The sequence below is a fragment of the Tupaia chinensis genome, unplaced genomic scaffold, assembly GCF_000334495.1.
Source record: "Tupaia chinensis unplaced genomic scaffold, TupChi_1.0 Scaffold000226_1, whole genome shotgun sequence".
In the NCBI taxonomy this organism is placed as follows: Eukaryota; Metazoa; Chordata; class Mammalia; order Scandentia; family Tupaiidae; genus Tupaia; species Tupaia belangeri.
Window position 1 is genome coordinate 3,072,321 of NW_006159701.1, and position 23,016 is coordinate 3,095,336.

Here is a 23,016-nt window from a genome sequence, read left to right on the forward strand (position 1 = left end):
ATACTCATGCCAGGTGCACATGTGTGCCCAAGATCCCAAGATCCCAAGAGGAGAATGGAGGAGAAGGGATTGCACCCCCGGGGGGTGATTTCTTGCTTTCTGTCTGTCTGTCTCTGTTTTTCTGGTGAGTGCACGTGCCCTATAGCAAAAACCTCTCCAAAAGAAAAAAAAGAAGACAGTTTGTGACTTGAAGGTTTCAACAATATCATTCTACTCAAGCTCCCAGTACTGACAGGAGAAAAACAGGATTGGACAGAGGAAGCGTACAAAAAATACTACCTAGCTATTGTTCCTCCCTTTAAAAAAAAAAAGAGAGAGAGTGGCAGCGGCTTCTCACCAGCATTTCCATGATACCTCTGCAGGATATGTTCCGACGATGTCCTATTTGAGAGCACATCCAGAGGTCGGAGGGCCACTGACCCCTGGGCAAGGCCCACAAACTACACAAAGGCGGGCCTTTCGCATTCCTATCTCAAGTCAGCCTCTCCCCCCAGGAAGAGTATTTCAACATGAAAAGAGCAAAATGTCATCACTATCTACATTCTAACGTGTAAGCTGTGAGGAATCTAGACCATTTGCATAGTTTCCAAGCTGTAATTCCAGAAAACATGTCAGAAAACGAGACTCCACAGAAGTGCTAGCCTTCCAATTTTTCTACATAGCCTACAATGTACTATCAAGATTAATTTCGTCAATGTCTTTGTTTGCCTAACAGGAACTTGAAAATTGCCTAGTGTTTATTAGAAATCACAAACCATCATCTCCATTTTTGCTAGGTTTGATGTAGAAAAATACTTGAAATTTAAAATACAAAAATCCAATAAAAACCAGAAATTTTTTCTAAAAGGATTTCCCTCTCAGGAAAAACAAGTAAAAACTGGCCTGTAATTTTACTCTTACTTAAGATATATTATTAAATTTGGCTTTAAGAGAATGACCATCCAGAAATAAATAGTTATAAATACATTCAGATTTGTTGGAACACCAAAACATTCTGAAGAAATTTTTCTGTGGGAGTCTGCTGCATATGGGACTAAAATAAAAATTTAAAAGAGACATCTAAAAGAACAGAAAAATAATAGAAGACTATGTATATATTGGTCCACAACTTGACATATATGAAACATCCCAGCTAGTATTACATTGCAGTCAATTTATCCATTAATGGTATTACTCTGATAATTATTAAAATCTGTTCCAGGTATATATATTGAAAATATTTTCTTTTGCATTCTTGCTGAAGATAGGTACAGTACTTTGGAGAAATTGTACTAATCCCTTCCGTATGTCTGTATGTACATATATACACAGTGTGTGTATCTCAATCTGTAGCTCTACATGCGTTTTATATACAGCTACAGACACACGCACACATACATATATACACACGTGGTTGGGAACCTGTGCATGTGTGTACATCATCACAAGCACGCATCTGGGAAACGTCAACACTGCAAGATACTGGTCAGATTCTTCTTCACTCATCACTGGCTGCACTTGTTCCCCTCACTTGACCTTGATTACGTAACTGTAAGAAAAGTGAAAGACAGTGCAAAACGTGTTAAAATTCAGAGACACACAAAAAATGTTAGGCAGTAGGCTTGTCAAACATACTCTCCAAAACAAAAAAAACCCTCAATGTAGCAAAACTTTTGGCAGAAGGTGTACCCTAATATTGCATCTTAAAATAATTTAAACTTTTTTTAGTACGGTTTTCATTTTACTTAATGGCATGACATTTGTTTTATCAGAGAAAAAAATAAATTAGAAGCAGAAATAAATTACAGAAACTTAAGAGAACTGAACAAAAGTTAACAAAACAAAATTCTTAAAATGAACAGTGAACTTAAGGAAAGCTTTGGAGAAATCTCGGAAGATTGATTTGTTCTTACTAGATGTAATTATAACTATTCATGACTGAACACATCACTTATCCTCGGGTTCAGCCACTGACAAGCAGGGAGCTCATGTGAAGGGGCAGCAAACAACCAGTGGAGGAGGAGGTGGTTCTGTCTTGCTCTTTCCTACAATCTACACTTTAGTTCTATAAAAACAATGGCAGTGTGCAGTCGACTATTGTTTATTTGCACTGGTTTCAATATAAGGGTATATTTTGGTGCCTATTTACTCCCCTCTAGAAAAATCTGATGAATATATAATTTATAATTTGCATGTGAGAAATTAAACCATAAGAATGTTTTACACTGTAAATTAAAATCGAAGTGCATTTACATAGAGTAAAGCCAAATGCAAAAATAACTAAAGATTAAACCTCAAGGAAGACTTTCTGGCACATAGAAAACATCTCAATAAAATAATTACTAACACTGACTGTTCTAGTTTGGGATGAAGGATCTGTGATTCCAAATGCTTTTAAATATTTCCTTACCAATCACAAATGGTTCTGCTAAGAAACAGGTCAATTAACTGGCCATTCAAAACTCAGCTGGCTCCTAGGCCACTGCACTGCCAGGTGATGAGTAAGTACACTTGGCATGCTCGCTGCAGAACTGTAACATGGAGAACTAGCCCCAATTACTGACTTGAACCTGTTCCACAGATAAAATTCTTACAGAACAGTAACTCAATTTCATATACTTATACATACTTTCATTTAATTCTAAAAATAAAACCACACAGTTAGACACTTAGTAGAGCCTCACCAAAATGGTATAAGTTTTTTAACATTCTTTTTACCCAGGTCTTCACTTACACAGTTTGATATTTTCTCTGACCCTACAGGGGACTCATCTAGACATCAGCAGCCGACGTGCCTCGGACGGAACCCTTCTTACGCATCTAAACGTAAAATAAAATTGTGAGCTGCTGTAATCAGACTCTTCGTAGGGGTTAGTAAAAAGAGGGAGAAAAAAGTTTTAGGAGAAATTATGAAGTGCGAGTGGCCTGTTTATGACTGGATCAACATTAAGGATGAATTTCTCAGGCCTCTCTAATAATCTTGGTTTAAAGATAATCTTGCAAAAGGCCTTTCTTACACAGCATGATAAAAAGTATGTATATTATTGAACCTAGGAAACAAAAGCCTACAGACTGATGATGTGAAATTAAGACAGTCAACGAGTCAATGAGCTGTATGACAATATAATGTGAGGAAACGAGCAAGCACAGGTCCAGTGTATAACGGTAGACCACAAAGGACACAGGATGGGTCAGAGAGCACAGGCATCGGTAGTAATAGCCTCTAGACAAGTAAAACTCAACGGGAAACTCAAGAAACAAATGACAGAAAATAAATAAATGCAATAAATACATTTCTAAAAATTCAACACCCTCTCCTTGCTCCTGATCTCCAGAAGTACCAGTCAAGAACAAACAGGTGTAACATTTACCCAAAGCATTCTTTCAGGGGCTGAGCCCAAGCCCAGCAGTTATAGGCAGGGGCATTCCTCTTGGGCCTAACCTCTCAAGATGCTAGTCTTTTATCCCAGGCTAAAACCCATTTGAAAGAAATCCTTGAAATATTTGCAAATTAAGGGCATTACAATGTATCAAACTGTATCATCAGGTATCAGGGAAACAGAACCTCAAGAAAAGGGAAAACTCCTGAGTGATAAAGAGGACTTTAACACGTTAAGTCTCTTCAGGAGGTGGGTGTTTTTTGGATAGGCTTTCTTGGCCTGCAGGCATGATGCCACCTGGCTTCTGAAAATCAAGAGTGAGGACTCAAAGCAGCAGCAATGTAACGTGGAAGAAAGCACTCCCCAATGACCTAGAGCAAAATAACTGAAATGGGATTTAAAGTTAAGATGATCTGTACTTAATGCTGAAATTTGTCTTAAAATGTTTTGAAATATTTAACAAAGAAACTGCTATGTACCCACCCTGAACCAATGACAGATTTCTACTAACTTGATGAGGGAATTAGTTTGAGCCATGTGGGCACAAGAATGATGATACTGCCTAAAAAATGGGGCTTCTGAGTAATCCCTCATCTATCTCAAGCTTACTTCTTGAGTGCACAGACTTGCACAAGAAGCACTGAGCTTGCAGGCCATGGCCACGGATGGGAGTGAGCCACCACCTCCTCAGGGGTTCTCTGTGTTGACACTGGGGCCATTCTGTGTTGGGTATCATGAGACAGAGACTTGAGAGGGAAGCAAGAGTGCTTCTCTGGGAAGTTCTGTCTGAGGGATCTGGATATAGGCAGGGCCCAGAGCCCAAACCAGAGTGGACTATAATTCTTCAGCATAAAAATTAGAACCAAGAGATGGGACTCTCTCCTAAGAGTTTGAGGAATCTCTTTTCTCTTGGTGTTGGTAAACCCTTGCTGGAAATGTCAGTAATGTGTGCACCACAAGCCTGGAAAGATCAAGAGCAATCATGCTCCTACTTTCTAAAGTTTGGTAGACACTGGTCACTCCACAGACAGAAGGCAAAGTGGACAGGTATCTCTGGAGATGGAACATTTGGAGAGCAAAATAGGACAAAGCAGGGGAAAAGAGCTTAAAATACTGGGTGGAGGTGATGTTGGGCGCTTCCTGAGAGTCAAAGAAGAGCACCTGACTCAGAAGAAAGGAAAAGAAAGGGGAAAAAGTGGGAGCAAGGCATGGAAAGAAAGGCAGGAAGTACTCATGACCTATTCTTGCCTGTTTGACTGTTTTGCCTGTAGCCAGCAAAAAATAAGGGGTGAGGGGGAGAGTCTTCCATCTGTGCCATTTCATACCCCTATTCCCAAGATCCAGAACTCAAGAGTCCTACTATTAGCATGAGAAACTGAAGCCAAAGACTTCTATTGGCTAGTCTAGAAACCAAATCCCAATTTATAATGTCCCTATGGGAAAATATGTTCCAAATTTCAAACAATCAACTACATTTTTGGAACAAAACCCATTCATAAGTTAGAGTTGGACTATAGTTTATGTATAAGATAAGGCTGAAACACTTTATTGCCTTATAAAGAAATGATGTCCTCATCCTCTCAGAAGGTTTGCATAAAGCTAATTAGAAGCAGACATGTTGTAATCACCAAAAGTAAGCAATTTTAAACACAGATTCTTTAGGATGCCATGTGCCAGAGTAATAGGGTTCCCTCTGTGCCAACAAACCTGATCTGCTGCCCTCCTCCCATGATTAAGCGAGTTCCTGCCTCACACACGGGCCTTCATCAAACACCTGCACCTGTATAGCTTCCAGAACTGGGCCTGCTGGCGCGACTCGAGATGACTACAAGGAAACCACGAACGGGTTCTGGACATTCCTTGAGTTCACTTCCCATATGGGGCCTTACCGCCAACTGAAGATAAGCGTGGCCCAGGGCAAAAGCAAAACCAGACGCATGCAGGAGAGAGACCAGGGAAGAGACTGTCTCTGAGAGGAAGGAGACATCCACCGTTCCTGAGAGAGAAGACACCCACTGGCTGCGGGTCCTGATCTCTAGGAGCTGGGAGGGGTTGGGGTGAGCTTTAAGGCTAAGGCATGACATGCTCACCTCCTACCCAAGGGTCACCTGAATGTGACTGAAACTTATGGAGAAATAAGGATTCACTTGCTAGCAGGGGACAGCGAGGAGACATTTCTGGAATCACTGATGATGCCATTAGCTTTCCCTTGTCTATAGAAGCAGGAACTAGGACTCACTGTGCTAACATTTATAACTTGTTGTGATACAAACTGAGCCAAAGGCACTGGGTATGACAAATGAGTATCTAAGAGAACTGTGAACCTGCTGCCATCAAGGAAAACTAATGCATACAAACACAAAACCATGGGCATCTAAAGGGCAGGAATTCTAGATCAAAAAAGCTCCTGCATGCCTCCATGAAAGGGTTCAACAAAAGAGCAATCAGGGCATGTGAAAAGGTGTTAGTATCTAAGAAAGTCCATTCTGAGGATAAGCAGTAAGGATCCTAGGTCTACAGTTACTAAACATGCAAAGAGTTCTAGAAAGGGGGAAATCAGAGAATTCCCGTGAAACGGCAGGTCTTACTGTTTCTAGCTCTTTCTGAGTTTCGTCTTCCATCCTCCTAATGTCTTCCATTGTCAGATCGATCCATTTGTCAATCCAACAAAAAAGTTGGCGATGAAAGTTTGTAAATATCCTTTTTTCTTGCTTTTAAAACAAAGAAGAAACATAGTATGAGATGGCAAAAACCTAAGATTAATGACACATTAACTCTACCTGTCCTGATTAACCCATGAAATGTACATATATGGGGTATGAAAAGGCTACTTATGATCATTAGTAGAAATTTTGACTCCACCCTATTATCATTTCGTATAAAAAATAAAATGAACAATTTCTCTGGGAAATGTAAAATAATTTCACCTATAGTAGAAACTAAAGGACTATGGTATGCACAATCTCACCCAACACACTCCCGGCTGGACCTGATTAATTTCCTCCTCTTTCTAAAAGTCAACAAGCAAACGTCAACCTGATTTCTCCTGTTATAAAACTCTACACTGGCACTCTTCTCTATAATGCAATGAAATACCATGAGGTGAAATATAATAACATAATTAAAAGAAGAGTACTAGGCTCTTTGGAATAAAGATGTTTTATTAAACTAAGAATTATTACACACTTCCCATTACTTTTTCTACACTGCATGTTACTGCCACTATATAAGTGTGTGTAACAATGTATAGAATTAGTGGCTTTAATTGTTGAATTATTTAAGTTTTACTCAACTGTCCCAAGAGAGAAAAGCCCATGGAACATTCTGTAGTTTTAGATAATCTTCAACTTCATAAATGTTTTTCATGCAAAAGGATGTCATCAATTACATGTGTGACTTCTATTTATCAGAAATGTGCTGTTAATCTATTATTGTCATCCAGGAGGAAGAAAGGATCTAATATTTACAGCATGTCTACTACAGGCCAACTATAAGCAGGCCCAAGAATAATGAGTTTCTAGCACTTTGAGATCCTTTACTTTGCAATGTTACAGTAGCTACTGTTTAAACGTAGGAAAGCTGTGGTGAAACACAGACAACCCTTGTGGGGATCTGAGATACAATGGGTGCTTCTTTATTAGGATAATGGAACAAATATTCAAGCTACAGGAATAATACATACAAAGGCAACTTTCCACACACTGTATTTATAACCCATGCATATTTCTACAACTGCAATTCTCCCCTCTTCCTAGATGTTACTTTCACTTCAATAAAGAAGACAAAAAAGAAGTCATTAGAATTTGAATATTCAGATGGTGTCACCACAGTTCCGAGTGTACCTATTTCCAGTGAGGACCTCTAAAGGAGATATCCCATGAGGAAGAGCAAGGTGTGTCACCAGGGAGATGGGTGTGGGGCTGAGGGGGAGGTGGTCAGCCCAGCTAAGGCAGAGAAGTCTCTCAGCAGGCTGGGCCTGGGCCTCCAGCCAGGGCCATGACACCGTGTCCCCTGGGGAACATGGAGTATGTGGGAAGTGCTTTCTGCAGAAGTGCTGGACGAACCATCAGAAAAACACTGTGAACAAAAAATTGTGATGTTCTCCAAAGTCCCTTATAAAAACCCTCTGCTAGCATCTGTCTATGCTATTTGTAGGGTTAAAAGGGCAGACATGAATGGTGCAGGACATGAGTTTTTATTTCATAAAAGAAAAGTCACCAAAAATGGAGCAGCTTTTACCTTCTGAATGAAGTTTTCTACTTTGCTTTGTAGTCCCCACCACTTGAATTTGATGGTCACCAGCTTATAGGCACACATCTGAGGACAGTCAGGGTTGTTTGCCAGTTCCTTCTGGAAGAGGAAAATTGAAAAGAAGTCGTGACTGAAATGTCTATGTTTTGATTAAAATTGACTGTTGTGTAATGACATAACAGACATACATGAAGAAAATTACAATCTCATATGTGTTTAATTCAGGTATTTGGAAATTGGAAATCATTTCAGCAAAAGCTGCAGTATTCCCCTGCTGCAAACCCTCCTTCCACAGACCGAGTTACCTCCTAGCACTAACGTTTAATAGGCACATCGCTCTACCTCAAATTGCACTATTCAGATTCCTGATTAGCTACCAAATCCTATTCACAGTATATCAGCAGCAAGCCTTTACTATGTCAGGGTTCTCATAACAACATTATCGCACCCCCATGGATGTGGCACAATAAAAAGTGACAAGGAAGTTTAGACATCTTCGGTATCTTCAAATATTGGCAAGTGGGTGGCACTGTTTATTAACTGAGGTATTTTTAATGGCATGAGGACACAAAACGTGATGCCGCAGCAAAAATCATCCATATTATCAAGTATTCAAAGGCAAATCCCATATAATAAAGACTTTAATTCCCACAAATAATTACATCTCATAGCTTACATGGTATAATCAGGAATCAAATCAAGACCTGATCTGGTAATCAAGGAAATTTAAAAAGAGAGAGAGAGAGATATGAAAAAGAGATAGATAGAGGAACTATCTGGATTAAGAGATGAAAGAGACAAAATATAGTATCTGTAATTTACTTTAGAAGAAAACATACAAAAGCAATTAGCATTTGGATCCTCAGATTGTTATCCAAATTAAGAGTGAAAAAATTCACTCTGAATTTTTAAGTTTAGCTGAAAATTTTTTAAATATGTATTTATGTGAAAAGAAGAAGGAAAGGACAGAGGGAGAGAGCACAAGAAAGCAAACATGGCTAAGTGTCAAAACTGCTGAATCTACATGGTGTTATTCACTGTTCTATTCTTTTTTTATTTTTTAAGAGATTTTTTTGCTATCAGGTGCTTGTGCTTGCCAAGGAGACAGAGAGACAGAAAGTGAGAAATCACTCCCCAGAGGGGATGGCCACGCCGCAACCCCTTCTCCATTTCCCTCTCGGGATTTTAGGCACACGTGCAACATGTACCTGGCATGAGTTTTAAGCTGCCGGGTCCGGGACTTAAACTGTGGTGGACTACATGGGAGTCCAGTGACATAACCATTACATCATCTGCTGCCCCCCCCCTTTTTTTTGGGGGGGGGTGTTGAAGTATTCTATTAGAAAAATTGGTTGGGGGGAATTTCAACCTATGGTATTACTAACAAATCATTAATTTTTGAACTTTGCTATTTATTTCTTCCATACGAAATAGAGACAGGCAGGCAGGCAGATAGCACCAACAGGGTAAAGATGCTATGATCCACTCCCAGGTTCAGCCCCAGATTACAGGTACACACATGTCCAGTGTGCTCAGGGAAGACTCTGCACAGGAACGCAGAACCTTCCCATGCAGGTCAGCCTTGTAGAAAATGGTGATTTACCACTGCGCCACCATCCGACCTCCTAACGATTTCTGTCTGATGTATCAGGGTAGGTACTACTCAGGAGTTCAATATACTGGAGTGTTCATTTTCAACAAGGAGATAATGGAGGTGAACCAAGAGCTTGCAATCTACATCAGTGTTTTCCCTGAGAAAATGGGTCTACTTCCAAGGTGATGTGGGCAGGACCCTGAACACTACTCAGCTGATGCAGAAAAGCCTGGGGCAGGCTCACAGCGGTGAGCACACATAGGCACAGTCCTACCCTCAGGAATGCTCAGTCCAGTGCAGGAGGCACACATCAAAGAATCACAGACAGCAAAGGTGGGCTGCAGGTATGGTCTGGGGAAACTCTAAATCTCGATGTTGGTGTGCTTGTAAAAGGGTGATTATTTTAAAGAGCCATATAATCAGACCAGATGTATTACAGAGGGCACTGTATGTTCCATGCTAAGAAGGTGGGACTCAGGCTTAATACTGACTAGGTTCCATCTCTCTTGGTCTTTCCCCAAAGTCGTATTTACTACTTTGAATCCGCAGAACAACTGTAAACAAAGTTCCCCGTAGGAGTAGAAAGTCAGGGGTGGTAGGCAGCATGGAGATTGAGCCACTGGTCTCCCACATGGCCAACCACAGTATAAGTCATAGACCTGGCAGCTTGCTTTTTCACTTTTCCCTTCTCTCTCTCTCTCTCTCTGGTTGAATTTAAAAAATAATAACAAATAAAATTAAATAAGTTAAAAAAAAAAAGAGTAGAAAGTCATGTGCAACACTTATAGGGATCCCTTTATAAAAACTAAATTTTTGAGTCAAAGGTCAAGGCCTCTCACAAGGGTGTTCCTTCTTCACCAAGGTTCTCCAGCTGCACTCAGAGCTGCAGACACACCACCAGCATCAGTCACAACTGGTGCCATGGCGGCTGCTGCTTGTCAGCTTTAACCCACGTGCATAGCCCACCTTCAGTTAGGTCATTTGAGAGCAAAGATTCTCTCCACTGAGCCTCATAAATTAAAAAAACGATAAACTTCTAAAAACTCGAGATTATTTATAAAACTCAATATTATTATTTATACAACCAGAGCACATTTTCTCCACACTATTTATGACGTTCCTGTATCAAGCGAATTCCAGGGATATGTTATATGGAAAAAACTCTTTCTCGGTATTATTAATGGAACTCAATGTTCTGTAGAGTCCAGCATAAATGTCAACTTTTCTCAGAAAACCTGTTCTGTAATACATTCCATCTTCTGAATAATGACCTGGGCACATGGGTTACATCAATGAGACAATGCTAGCAAGCATTTAAATAAAAATATTACAGCAGGTGGGTTCTGTGTCAAATGAGAACTCAACTAGCTTAGCTCTATTTTTCCATGATTTTCCCAGCAAACAGTGCCCATGTAAAAACTCAGCGTGTATGTATATGTGTACATAAACACACACACACACACACACACACACACACACACACACACACACAATTCCTATACTTGAGAAATAAGTCCGATCAGCAAGTATTAAATGAGCACCATTTATATTTCAATCTATAGTAGGTGTTGTCAGGAGACACAAAAGTGGATATTAGAGAAGAATGAGTACAGAACAATAAAATCACTGCCCGTAGTGCCAATAATCTCTTCCCAAAGGGGACCACTTCTGTTGTGGATGCTGCTGCCCTGAGCTAAAGTTACACACTGGACCCTCCCCTCCTTGACCTGCAGGCCCCTGGTACTTCAGCTGGACTACTGTGCACAGAAGGGTAGACCAGCCTCTCACAAGACAAAGCTAGCTTCTGGGTGCCCAGCTTTATTAAAATGACAAGGTTGGTCTTTCACAGATCATTTTTTCAATAAGCAATGAGCCAATGCTGAAGTACTTTCTAATCCAACAAGTGTCACTGAAAACCCTCACATGCAGCACATATGTGTAGGTATATGTAAAACAAGGTACTGACACTGTGAGATACACCTGCCAAGAAGTAGCACCAGACTAGGAGTAAGGGGACCTAGGATGCAGTTCCCATAGCAAAGGAACTTCCTGTGGACCTTGGGAACCATCGTTAACCTCTCAGGGCCCCACTTCTTACAGAAGGGTAAGAGGCTAGATTATCACAGCTCTTCATCTTACTCTGAGGTGAAACTAAAAGCACGGGCCAGTGATCTTAGTTCTTCAAGGCTGGCTCTGGGCTGCAGGTGGTAAACACAATATGTCCTTGACATCCAATGACTTGTCCTTAAACTTATAATTTTGTATTTCATTCTATAGTATACTGGGACTTAGCAAACTACCCCCAGCCCACACGTACCTATCCAGGCTGAATTTACTCTATGGCTGAGTACCCCACAACTGAGTACCTAACACTAAGATTCTTTCCAGGTGGAACAATCAAAGATCCTATTGATTATGCACTGCTGATAGCATCGTTCTGAAACTCCGTATCACTGGACACCTTGTACTAATTGAAAAACCGTACGTGTGTCTAGGAGAACACCAATTCCAATGATTTTATAAAAACAGCAGGACGGGGCATGGTTCTAATTAAGGAAGTAAGCAAAATATAAATATAATACAAACACAACTGTAACAAACTTGGGCTCCAAGAATAGAGTACACACACATGACTTCAACAATTAACCAGGTTTATTGCTCACTCTCTTTCTAGTGATTCTGGCAAGTTGTTCAGATCAATTAGGTTAATAATGATAACTTCTAAAGTAACACTGGTTTATAAAATTTACCTTCAAAACTGTATGTGATAGGACAAAAAGGGACCAGTTTTCTAAATTATCTCCCTATATCCAAAATGTGCGTTTTAGTCTCAAGCTACCTTTGTTTTCCATTCAATGTATAATTGTTGGGTCATTGAGAAAGTCATGATGCATTTTTGCATAGAAAAACATTATTAAAAAGTCTTGATTTTCCTGAAGATCTAACAGTTATTAATAATTATTTCTTAAAGAATTATTTTTATTTAACTTTATTTACTTATTTATTTAATTTGGCCAGAGAGATTCAGAGTGAGCAAGCGAGAGAGAAAGTGAGAAAGCAAGCCACCAAAGGTAGGACTTGAACCTTGGTTTGCCATATGGGAGTCTAACACCCTTAACCACTACACCACCTGCTGCCTCCATTAATAATTATTTTTTTAAAAGAAGGGCAAAAAAAGCCTTTCAGGGAAGAATATGTAAACTACCTAAAAAACAAACAGGTAAACAGCCTGTTCCTTTTATGTGTTGGCCCTAATTCTCCACAGTATCAATTCCTCAAGTGTGAGGCGCAGAAGATGAGTTACAGAAACCAGCTAGAATGTTCCAGGACAAAGCAGGGAACACACAAGTTTTATAAAGATATGTATTTTTTCAGTTAATTTGATATACACATGGTACTTAAGGCCTTGTTCAATTCTCAAAATGATCTATAGGAGTTATCTCTTAATTTGAGCCGTGGTCTTAAAACTTAAGTGAAAAATAGTTATAAAATTCTCTACACTCAATGATGAAACAGAAAATTATGAAAAAATGCTTAGGAGCAGTAATTAAAACCTAAAAGAATCCTCTGAGTACCATCTTCCTAGGTGAAATCTGACACAGTGCAAAAGTCTTAAGGCTGCTAAAATCCTACTATATACACTTTAAACTGGCAATGCCACTTTCAGAAATGTTTACTATCCATCAAGTAATGAAATAATGTAGATTTATTTATAACAGCAAGACCTGGATAATTATTATTATCTGCAATGTCCACTAAGAGAAATGGTGAAATACTACACTGGCTCCCAAACCACAGGGAATTATGTATACATACAGCCATTAAAAGCCATCTTTTCAAAGAACAGTTAACAATGTGTGTAGGGGGATAATTATGAGCATAAGTATCTATGTATGATGTATCTAACAAAATAAACTCCATGAATCAGGAAATATGCCAAATAGCAGTAATAAAAGAACTACACAACACATTTAAATTTTCTGTTGTGCAGAATTCTTTATTTTCAAAACCCATATATTATTTTACAGTCAGGAAAATAACCTGACACTTAGAACAACTCACTCTGACATGCTGGTGCATGTGCATACATGTATGCCCAAAACCCAGAGAGGAGAATGGAGATGGAACTGTGTGTAGTGTGGCCATCCCCCCAGTGGGTCCTTTCTCACTTTCTCTTTGTTTCTCCTGCTCATTCTCTAGGCAGCACAAAGTGCCTTACGACAAAAATAGAAAAAAAAATCTAAAAAGTTTCTGCCCTCAGCTTAGTACTTTAGGACAAAGACTTACTTTGCCCTAAATTATCTGAATATAGGTTCGAATCTTTATTTTCCTCAATTATAAATAATCTAAGTGTTTTTCTGTCTCTTTTCTTTTTGATATTTAATAAATCAAAGCTAAATAAAATAACGCTATGAAGTGAATTAAGATCTTTAATATATACCTTTAGTCCAGTCTACATTTTATTTTTTTCTAAAAGTAACCACAAAGTAATACATACAAATGAAAATATGATCAACTTCTCAGGTTTATCAGAAACATTCTTGTAAAGAAATGTGTAACCTTTGAAATGTGAAAAATCACAATGGAACAAGTATTTGGGACCCACAATCAGAGCAATGTTCTAGGATCAACAGGACCCAAAGGAGGTCCAGTTTGTCTACCCAGCCCCCAGGAGGCTCACAGCAGGGGGTGAAGCAAAGCCCTCCCCCCCCCCAAACAATGCAACTGTTTTTCTAGGCTTTCCTCTTCCTTGGTTAAAATATAACCCCAAAGAAATAAAGCCAAAATCTGAATGAAGATCTTTCACATGTAACTCCAACCCAGCACAGACCTAACATTTCCTCCTCTAAGGCAAAACTGTGAAATTAACTCTTTTCTAATCTAGAAGTAAATAAAAATTTTTTACTGATGAGTTTTACATAGATTGAAGTATGAAAACTTTAAAAGGACAATTTAAAAATAAAAAGACAACTTTAAAAGGACTGCTTGGTTACCAAAAAAAAAAAGTCCAATATTCCATTAGATGCCAGTTATGAGCTAACCCAAAAGAACCCAAAATTATGACTCATCTCTACATAGTTTGAGTTTCATCTGTTATATAGCAATAAGCACTAGTTAGTTGTGAAATGTTTCCAAAATTATATTTAAATAGTTTGTATATTTGCAGAATTCCTTACATTTCATGTTTCTAACTATAAATGAAACTCCCAAAGTCAAATCATGTTTTTAATTTAACAAGGCATATTAGGTTACTCTAAGCTATGTGGACGAGGCCTACGGGGGAGTAATGTATACTGGAGCCACACAACATAACTAAACAAAACACAGTGTGTTTAGCTGCAATGGTGAGCAATCAGCCCATGTTATCCATAAGGACTAGTTTCTTGAATCTGTGACAAATAAATATATACAAATGTAGAAGAGAATTTAAAAAAAATCCAAAGAGATTCTAGAAAGTCATTTTCTAAAAATGCATTCCTCTCTCAGTCTTGTGAGATATGTCATCGTAACAAACACTTTTTCCTATTTTTAAAATGAGTTGAGATGAAGATATAGTACATGCTACATTTACCGGGTTTTAACACTTTGCAAAGAAACAGCAGTTTCTGTAAAGCTCACACTCCCTTCATATTTTAATTTCTCAAGTTTAGGCAATCTGAATGGTCAATTTCAACTGTTGATTTTATAATGAAGTTTCCAACCCAGATTTAACTAAAAAAGTTAAAATTAAATGCGCCGCTGGGGCTGCTGCCAGTGCGTGCATTCATAAATGTCAACATGCAATTACAGGATATATCTGAAGTACGTATACTGAAATTTCAGCAAAATCCCATCCTGTAACTCCCAGCTAATCTCTCAACTACATTTAGGTAACCACTTGGACAGACCTACATTGGATGGCACATGGCAGGTCCAAAATTTAATTGACTTTCAAGTTTATAACATTGGGTCGTTAAGAAAAGTCATAAGGTATTTTTGTTTTTCCATGCAAAAATGTGTCATGACTTTTCCAACAACCCAAGAGTTAACCTGAATCCAATTAATACCAAACTAGGTACTTCTTATGACCAAACCTGTGCTTGGCATTGCCACATATCAAGACAAGTCAAACAAAGACCCTATAGTTTAAAATTCAGTGCAATGGGCTGACCTCACAGCCTAGTGGTTAAAGGAAGCTGGTTCCCACATACTTGACTGGTTTGAATCCCAGCCCTGATGGCTTGAATAACATGCTATGTGAATGTGTGTACATTGTGCCCCAAATCCCCACAGGATAAAGAGATAAGAGAAGTGATTGTGGTATGATCATGCCCTACTGGGTAGGGAATGCCTTCTCTCTCTCTCTCTCTCTCTCTCTCTCTCTGGCAAGCAAAAATTTCAGTGCAAATAATGGGAGATAAGAGAGAACCCGTAAACCACCTCCCTGGATCTAAGCCATACCAAGTGCCTTGAGAAGGTCACAGACAACACTCTGGTGAGGGTCAGAGGTGGGAGATTCTTGTTGGACAAATGGAAAATAGAATAAGTAAATGTGAGATAAAGTGAAAAAGAATGGACTAATCCTAGATTAAACTAATTTCACAAAATAGGCAAAATGAAATGCAGACAAGAAAGCCTGCTGCCTGTGAGAGGACGGGAAAATCAGTCATATTTTCCATGTTCTTCGAAACTTAATTTTTGGTGTAACTCACACCCATTTCACACCCATTTTACTAATCAGGACTAAGATGTGCCCAATTACTCTAGGAGTGACATGATATACAAGTGAAACCACAGTTCTCCTTCAAATGAAAGTCATGAAGAAAACCTGCTCCTGAGAGTGTCAGGAAGCAGCTCAGTACGAGGTATGTGCTGCAGTCACAGCTCAGACCCAAGGAAGAAACTTCATTGGTCCACGCCTGAGTCCTTCGGGTCTGCCTGAGAACAGAGGCATTCAGTAGCCACTAACCATGTCTTGCTCCAGGAGTACTCTGCTTCTTGAAGACACAGAACGTCTTTTTTGGTGTTCTCTGTAAGGAGTTAGCATAATTATTACAGAACACGTGCTTAACGTGTATTTTAAAAACCTAGTCACCACACAAGGAACCCAAAAATAAATAAATAAATAAATCAGCCTTGTTTGAAGGTCTGCTTTCCTATACGTAAATCCAAAAAGTAGTCTAACCAGAAAGTAATTATTAAGCCTCTTTACACCACCCACTGTGGGGTTTTAACCATGAGATTACAGGGCGGGAGCTCATTTTCAAATGCCTTTCTATCTCCTTCCTGGGCATCACAGACATGTCTAGACTACAGAACGAAAGTGCACGCTAAGTCTTTCTATTAGGGTGGCCGCCAAGCAAAGGACAGTGCTCATTAGCCACTTAAGGGGCTTCTGGGTCACTTTCCTACCTGTCTATCTCAGAAGAGATTTCGAGATTACCATGGCTGGCTTTCAATTCTTCCCTCACCACCCGCTTTCATTCTTTCTTTCCCCGACCAATAAAGTCTTGCCATTTCTTTATCTTAGGACACTGACAATCAAGGCTACCTATCTTTTCACAGATGAGGGGTAAGAGAAAGAAATCTTGGTAGCATGGCAGGAAATGAGTTAGTGTCGCTACAACCCTCAAAATGGCTACCATCCACTGGCTTGCCTGCAAGAATGGCCTCTTTGGCTTTAGAATGAATCTGAAGCATGAATGACCAGGGAAACAGTAAGCTAAACTCTAACTACTAGAGAGTTAACACAGAAGACAAATGGGACATGCCTTTATGATTAGAAAGAACACGCATAGAGAGGTAATATAAAAACTACCATAATTTCTGGATCAACTTCTTTACTTGACCTGATCTCCTTCCTTATTCTCCAACAGTCAGGGAACTGGCTGAGACTTTGGAGACACCAAGCACCTTAAAGGACAGAGGCTTTGGCAAAGCCTTCTACAAAGACCTTTAGAGGTCTAATTACTAACTCTCATATATATGTAGACACAGGAGCTTAAATCTTCATGAGGTATCTGCTTTAAATAAAGAAATGAGGCCTTTCCATAGGCAAAGAATGACACCATAATCTTCAAAGGTAGTGTTTCAATTTGTTAAAATAACAACTCCTCACCCAGATCAGAGGAAGCAAACTAGAAGGTTAACAGGAATCCACGTGCCAAATATTTTCGATAAACTACCAGAATAGCCATGTCAATTTCACAGCACACCAAGTTCCCCAAAAACAAAGCTGAAAATATGTGTATACACATATGCACACACCTGCACTCGATGCTACAAGAAAAGGAAGACATTTATCTTCACTGGAAATGCACAATTCTACTTTGAAGCAAGTATCTTAATCAGGTTATAAACTGCTCCCTTATTACTATGTATACAGTCACTTAATCAAGTGTTAAAGTAATCCAAACAACTACACATAATTCATGAGCTCAGATCTTTACCAAAAAAAAAAAAAAAAAACTTTTAAGGAAAATAAATCCACAACTAAGGCCTGTTTTTTTTTTTTTTTTTTAAGTATCATACCATGGGCTAATGAAACGAAACATACTCTCTGCAAATGTAGAAATTAAGAAAATCTATTTCTTACATTAGCCATCATGCCCTGCTAGCAATGGCTTTCTAAACTGTGTGGCTCTCTGCTTTATGGCTGACTCAAGTAAAGCATTCACTAAACTCATATAACCATGAAGGGAAAGGACAAGTAGACCAGAGTTTTTAAAAATTAAACCCCACATGCTAGTGTAGAATGAGGGGAAACCAGTATACCAGATAGAGATAAGGCACTCTCATAAATACAGCAGCATATTCATAGAAAACAAAACAAAGGCGTGTTTTTTTTTTTTTTTTTTGTGTTTTTTTTTTTTTTTTTTTTTTAAGTATCATACCATGGGCTAATGAAACAGCCTATACTCTCTGCAAATGTAGAAATTAAGAAAATCTATTTCTTACATTAGCCATCATGCCCTGCTAGCAATGGCTTTCTAAACTGTGTGGCTCTCTGCTTTATGGCTGACTCAAGTAAAGCATTCACTAAACTCATATAACCATGAAGGGAAAGGACAAGTAGACCAGAGTTTTTAAAAATTAAACCCCACATGCTAGTGTAGAATGAGGGGAAACCAGTATACCAGATAGAGATAAGGCACTCTCATAAATACAGCAGCATATTCATAGACTTGTCAACCCCAAGAGGTAAAAAGTCTTTTTCTTTTCAAAGATAAAAGCATGAGGACAATAGTAGCTAACAATTTATTGTGCGCTTCCCTCTCTGTTGGGAACCTAACATTTAGTATTTCATTTTCTCTTCATAACAACATTCTGACAATTAGTAATATTGTCTCAATTGTAAACTTGGGCTCAGAGTTAGGGATATTAAGTCACAACTTGTAGAGATTCACAGTGGATTTTTAAAATGGAGCTCTGGACCTCTCAGTCCCTCAGTCACCTACAGATTCCCTGACCACTGGAAACATACCACAGGTGTAACAAGAATGGTCAAATTCTGGCAAATACCACAGATACAGAGACTTGCACAATTGCCATGATACAACAGAGGATAAAAGGTGCAGATCATAACCTGGGAGCCTCTGAGCTGAGAGGCAGAGTCTGCCACATCCCCACACTTTACACACTTCTGGGACTAGCACTGAATCAGCTGCCAAAGAAATGGCTGACCCTGTGCTATTACGCCTATAACTATCAACGTCTCTCTGGCTGACCTTCTCATCTATAAAGTGAAGCAGCTCTATTTACACTATAGAAAGGTTGTGAAGATTTCATGTGACTTTGTACAGTACCTGCCATTGAGAAAAAGTTTATTTTTATTTTCTCTTATCAGACTAGAGCAGAGAGACAGTAAAAACTGTAAGAATTCAGGGGGAAAATAGTACCAGGGAAAAAGAAGGAAAAGCTTCAAAGAGATCCAGAGGTTTGCACTTAGCCTGCAGCACAGCATGGGTGGGATGGCTCATGGAAGGCCTAATGAGAGATGCCATGCAAGAGCTCTCTCCCCCATACAACCTGGGTAAAGGAGTCCAGAGGAAGATGCCTTCTTTTTCTTCACCATAATCACCAAGTATTGGGACCAGCAGGTAGCATGGTGGTTAAGGCACAGGACATTCCCACATGGCTGACCATGGTTTGAGTCCTGGATCTGGTGGCTTTCTTTCTCACTTTCTCACTTTCTCTCTCGCTCGCTCGCTCGCTCTCTCTCTCTCTCTCTCTCTCTCTCTGGCTGATCAAACTGGAAAATAATAATAATAAATAAAGCTAAATAAAATAATTCTTTAAAAAAAATCACCAACTATTTCTTCCCTCTCATTTCCTCATATTCCAGAGGCAAAGAAATATCTAACCATCATCCTTCTCTGGTGTTACCCTCAGTGGCATAAGGACAATTACTGACAAAGATGGCCTGCCAGACACATTTACAAAGAAACTGATAAGATCAAGCCCATTGACATTTTTTTTTTTTGGAGAGGTTTTTGCTATAGGGCGCGTGCGCTCGCCAGACAGACAGAGAGAGACATAGAGACAGAAAGCGAGAAATCACCCCTCAGGGGGGATGGCCACGCCACAATCCCTTCTCCTCCATTCTCCTCTTGGGATCTTGGGCATGCACGCACGCGTGCCCAGCGTGAGTTTAAGCCACCGGGTCCAGGATACAAACCATGGTCGACTATGTGGGAGTCCAGCGACATAGCCATTACATTAACTGCTGGTCCCCCAAGCCCACTGACTCTTATTTTGCTACGTTATGTTAGCAGTTACTGTCATCCTTCTTATTCTTTATTTTCCTTTGCAGTAGAAAATGGTTGCTTTAATTATTCTTGATTACCTTATTTGTGTGATTGCAGTAATTTACTGAAAGCTCAGTTAAGCATTAACTTAATTTTTATAAATTTGGCTATGAAGAACCAATAGGCAAATAGGTAAAAAGATATCACTATGAGCCAGCATTCTACCAGAGCAATAAAAAGTTACTAATTTAACACAGAAAAAAAAAATGGGAGAAGAGGCTGCTATCCTGCAACATGTAAAAACTAAAATTCACAGTATTTCTAAAAATGAAACCTATTCTTGGAACCAGCAGTTAGCGTAATGGCTATGTCGCTGGACTCCCACGTAGTCGACCGCAGTTCGCGTCCTGGACCCGGTGGCTTAAAACTCACGCCGGGAGCGTGTGTGTGTGTGTGTGTGTGTGCCCAAGATCCTGAGAAGAGAATGGAGGAGAAGGGATTGCGGCGTGACCATCCCCCCTGGGGGGTGATTTCTCGCTTTCTGTCTCTATGTCTCTCTCTGTGTGTCTGGCGAGCACACACGCCCTATAGCAAAAACCTCTCCAAAAAAAAAAAGAAACCTATTCTAGAAATTTTAAAAAATCACTACTCAATAATAAAAGACAAAGCAGTATCATTGTTAAAAAGGTAAAAATTGGGACCACAGATGGCATAGTGTTTAAGGCATTGGACTCCCATATGCCTGACTACAGTTTGAGTCCCAGACCTGGCAGTTTGAAACTTGCACCATGTACATGTGCATGTGTGCCCAAAATCCCTAGAGGAGAAAGGACTGTGGCACAGTCATTCCCCCTGGGGGGTAATTTCTCACTTTCTGTCTCTCAGTCTCCTAGCAAGTGCATGTGCCATATAACAACTTATCTTAAATGTATAAAACTCCAAGTTCCTAAAAGCTGGAAATCAGGTAAAATTCAGAGTCAAACTACTTTTGCTGCCAGTTATAAAATCAGATAGGGCCTAGCCACAGTGGAGTGGGTAAAAAGTACCACTGTGCAGTGGCTGAGGCTGCATGGGAAGCTTGTGTTCAGTTCCCCATCCAAAATAAACAGGCCAGGTGTGGTGGTGGGTCTCTACGATCTTAGCTCACTGGGAGGCTGGGACAGAAGAATTGCACAACTGCAAGGCCTGGCCAAAAATTCATCCCCCCCACCCCTTCTCCTATTCCTCCATGCTCTTAAAAAAAAAAAAAAAAAAAAAACTAGCAGTTTCTACATGAAGACTTGAGTCCAAGCATAATAGCCTACCATGTAATGTGGCACTGCCTTGAAAAAGTGATAATCTAAAGAAAATTCAATACTTAATTCACCCGATCTCAGCCTCATACCCCTTGCTCCCTGTAACAGTATCATGAGCAACAGAGTCAGTACTCATTGGAGCCCAGTGCGTGTTCAGAAGTCAAGGCAACCGTGGAGGCAGTCAGCTACCTGTCTGCTGCTTTAAAAGACCAGGACTTCACCTTAAAGGAGGAGGGCCTCTCTCTGACTCAGAGTGAATTCTAAGGTCTACAGCTAGAAATCTAGAAAAGGGTGAGGCAGTTTAAAAACCTGTAAGAGTACATTTAGGTCATGCACACTGAATTTGTTCTTCATTTATAAGTGACACATAGAACTTTCTGGGTATTAAGTTAAACGTTTCCCGTCATGGCCATTAAATTGGGAGAATTTCAACTGAACATAGAATGAGTGTGAAAATAAGATAGTTATGAATCATTTCTTACAAAACAGATTCATCTTCCCCCTTTAGTTGATGTGCAAGACAGTCCATGGAAGAGCCTGTCAGCCATGAGTAGCACTCGATGAGTTACCTGTGGGCTGCACCAGTAATCCTCTAACTGCGAGCAACCAGGACCCAGACATCATTTATCAATGACCTGTGACTGTCTTCAGCACAAATGGAATGGTTATCAAAACCCTGTGGGTAGAAAACTTGCCTTGGGCATGTTTAGGTGCTTATGCTCCTCTTCTCCTGTCAAATTAGCTGTGATAACTTGCCATTAAGCTTCTTTAAGAGTTTGTCATTTAGTTTATCCAATGTCTTTAAAACATATCACACTTCTATAGCAATTTAAATGATTACCTTGACATTGCTTTTGTTTTCAAGAATAAAGTAAAGGTGTGCTCTTTATTTGACAACTACTTACCATAAAAACTGCTTTTCTGTATCTGTCCTGCTTTCCAAAAATGCAGCTATTAAAAGGCCAGGAACACAAGCTTGGGTGAAGGGAACGTGTTCAGTTTTTACTAAAACTAAACTTGAACTATAAACCTTCATTTAACATGAATTTTTATACTGTTTCAAGTCTCAAAAGAGAACATTACAATCCCCAAAGACTAAATCACTTGTCTCTTTTAAGAGTTATCAGAATAGCATTATGCAGAAAGTGACAGTCTGGCTCTGTTCTGTTTGTTAATGCAGCACAGACTTGCTGGCCAACTGCAACTGGCTGTAAGTCCTTATTGCAAATAAAACTATTTTTGTGCCATTTCTATTTTTCACTTAAACGTCATGAGCTCTTCAAGACTCAGGACCTGTCAAGTGTTCTGTTGCCAAGACTCTGCCTGTCAGAAAGGTCAGCATCCAGTACCTTCCAGTTGGGTCCCAAAGGGCCTCGCTTGGTCTTGACTGACTGGAATAATGCTGGGTCTTCATCAGCTTTGTAGTCCTGCAAAGCAAAACAAAGTCAGAGGCAGAGAAGAAAACCAGAGAAAATTCTTTAACCTTGCCAGAACAGCTCTTTGCAGCTACCAAAACACATGACAGAAACTAATTAAACATACAATACATAAGAGTAAAACATGCTTCTCTATGACACTGTTCAAGGCTTAGTTCTCTTAGCTTTAAATTTTCACCTTGGAAGTAATAAAAGTCTTGACTATCACTGATTACTGAACAGCTGTCTCTGAGAATGAAATCTGACACTTTTCAATACTTTCAGTATTGTGATATACACATAACCACATTTAATAAATAAAACACACTCATCCTAGTTTTGACAATATCCACATATGATAATGCTGGACTATTA

At 39.5% G+C, this 23,016-nt stretch overlaps 1 protein-coding gene across 1 annotated transcript in view; it reads right to left on the bottom strand.

The window, feature by feature from the left end:
* Positions 1 to 422: 422 nt before the first annotated feature.
* Positions 423 to 23,016, bottom strand: part of PITPNB (phosphatidylinositol transfer protein beta) — a gene marked incomplete at its 5' end in the record, with an annotated part of 68,768 nt that continues 46,174 nt past the window's right edge. Inside the window, 5 exons of the mRNA XM_027771578.1 lie at positions 423 to 1,528; positions 2,714 to 2,799; positions 5,948 to 6,070; positions 7,599 to 7,709; positions 22,576 to 22,653. Coding sequence (XP_027627379.1) covers positions 2,752 to 2,799; positions 5,948 to 6,070; positions 7,599 to 7,709; positions 22,576 to 22,653 — 360 coding nt within the window. The remainder of the gene's footprint in view (positions 1,529 to 2,713; positions 2,800 to 5,947; positions 6,071 to 7,598; positions 7,710 to 22,575; positions 22,654 to 23,016) is intronic.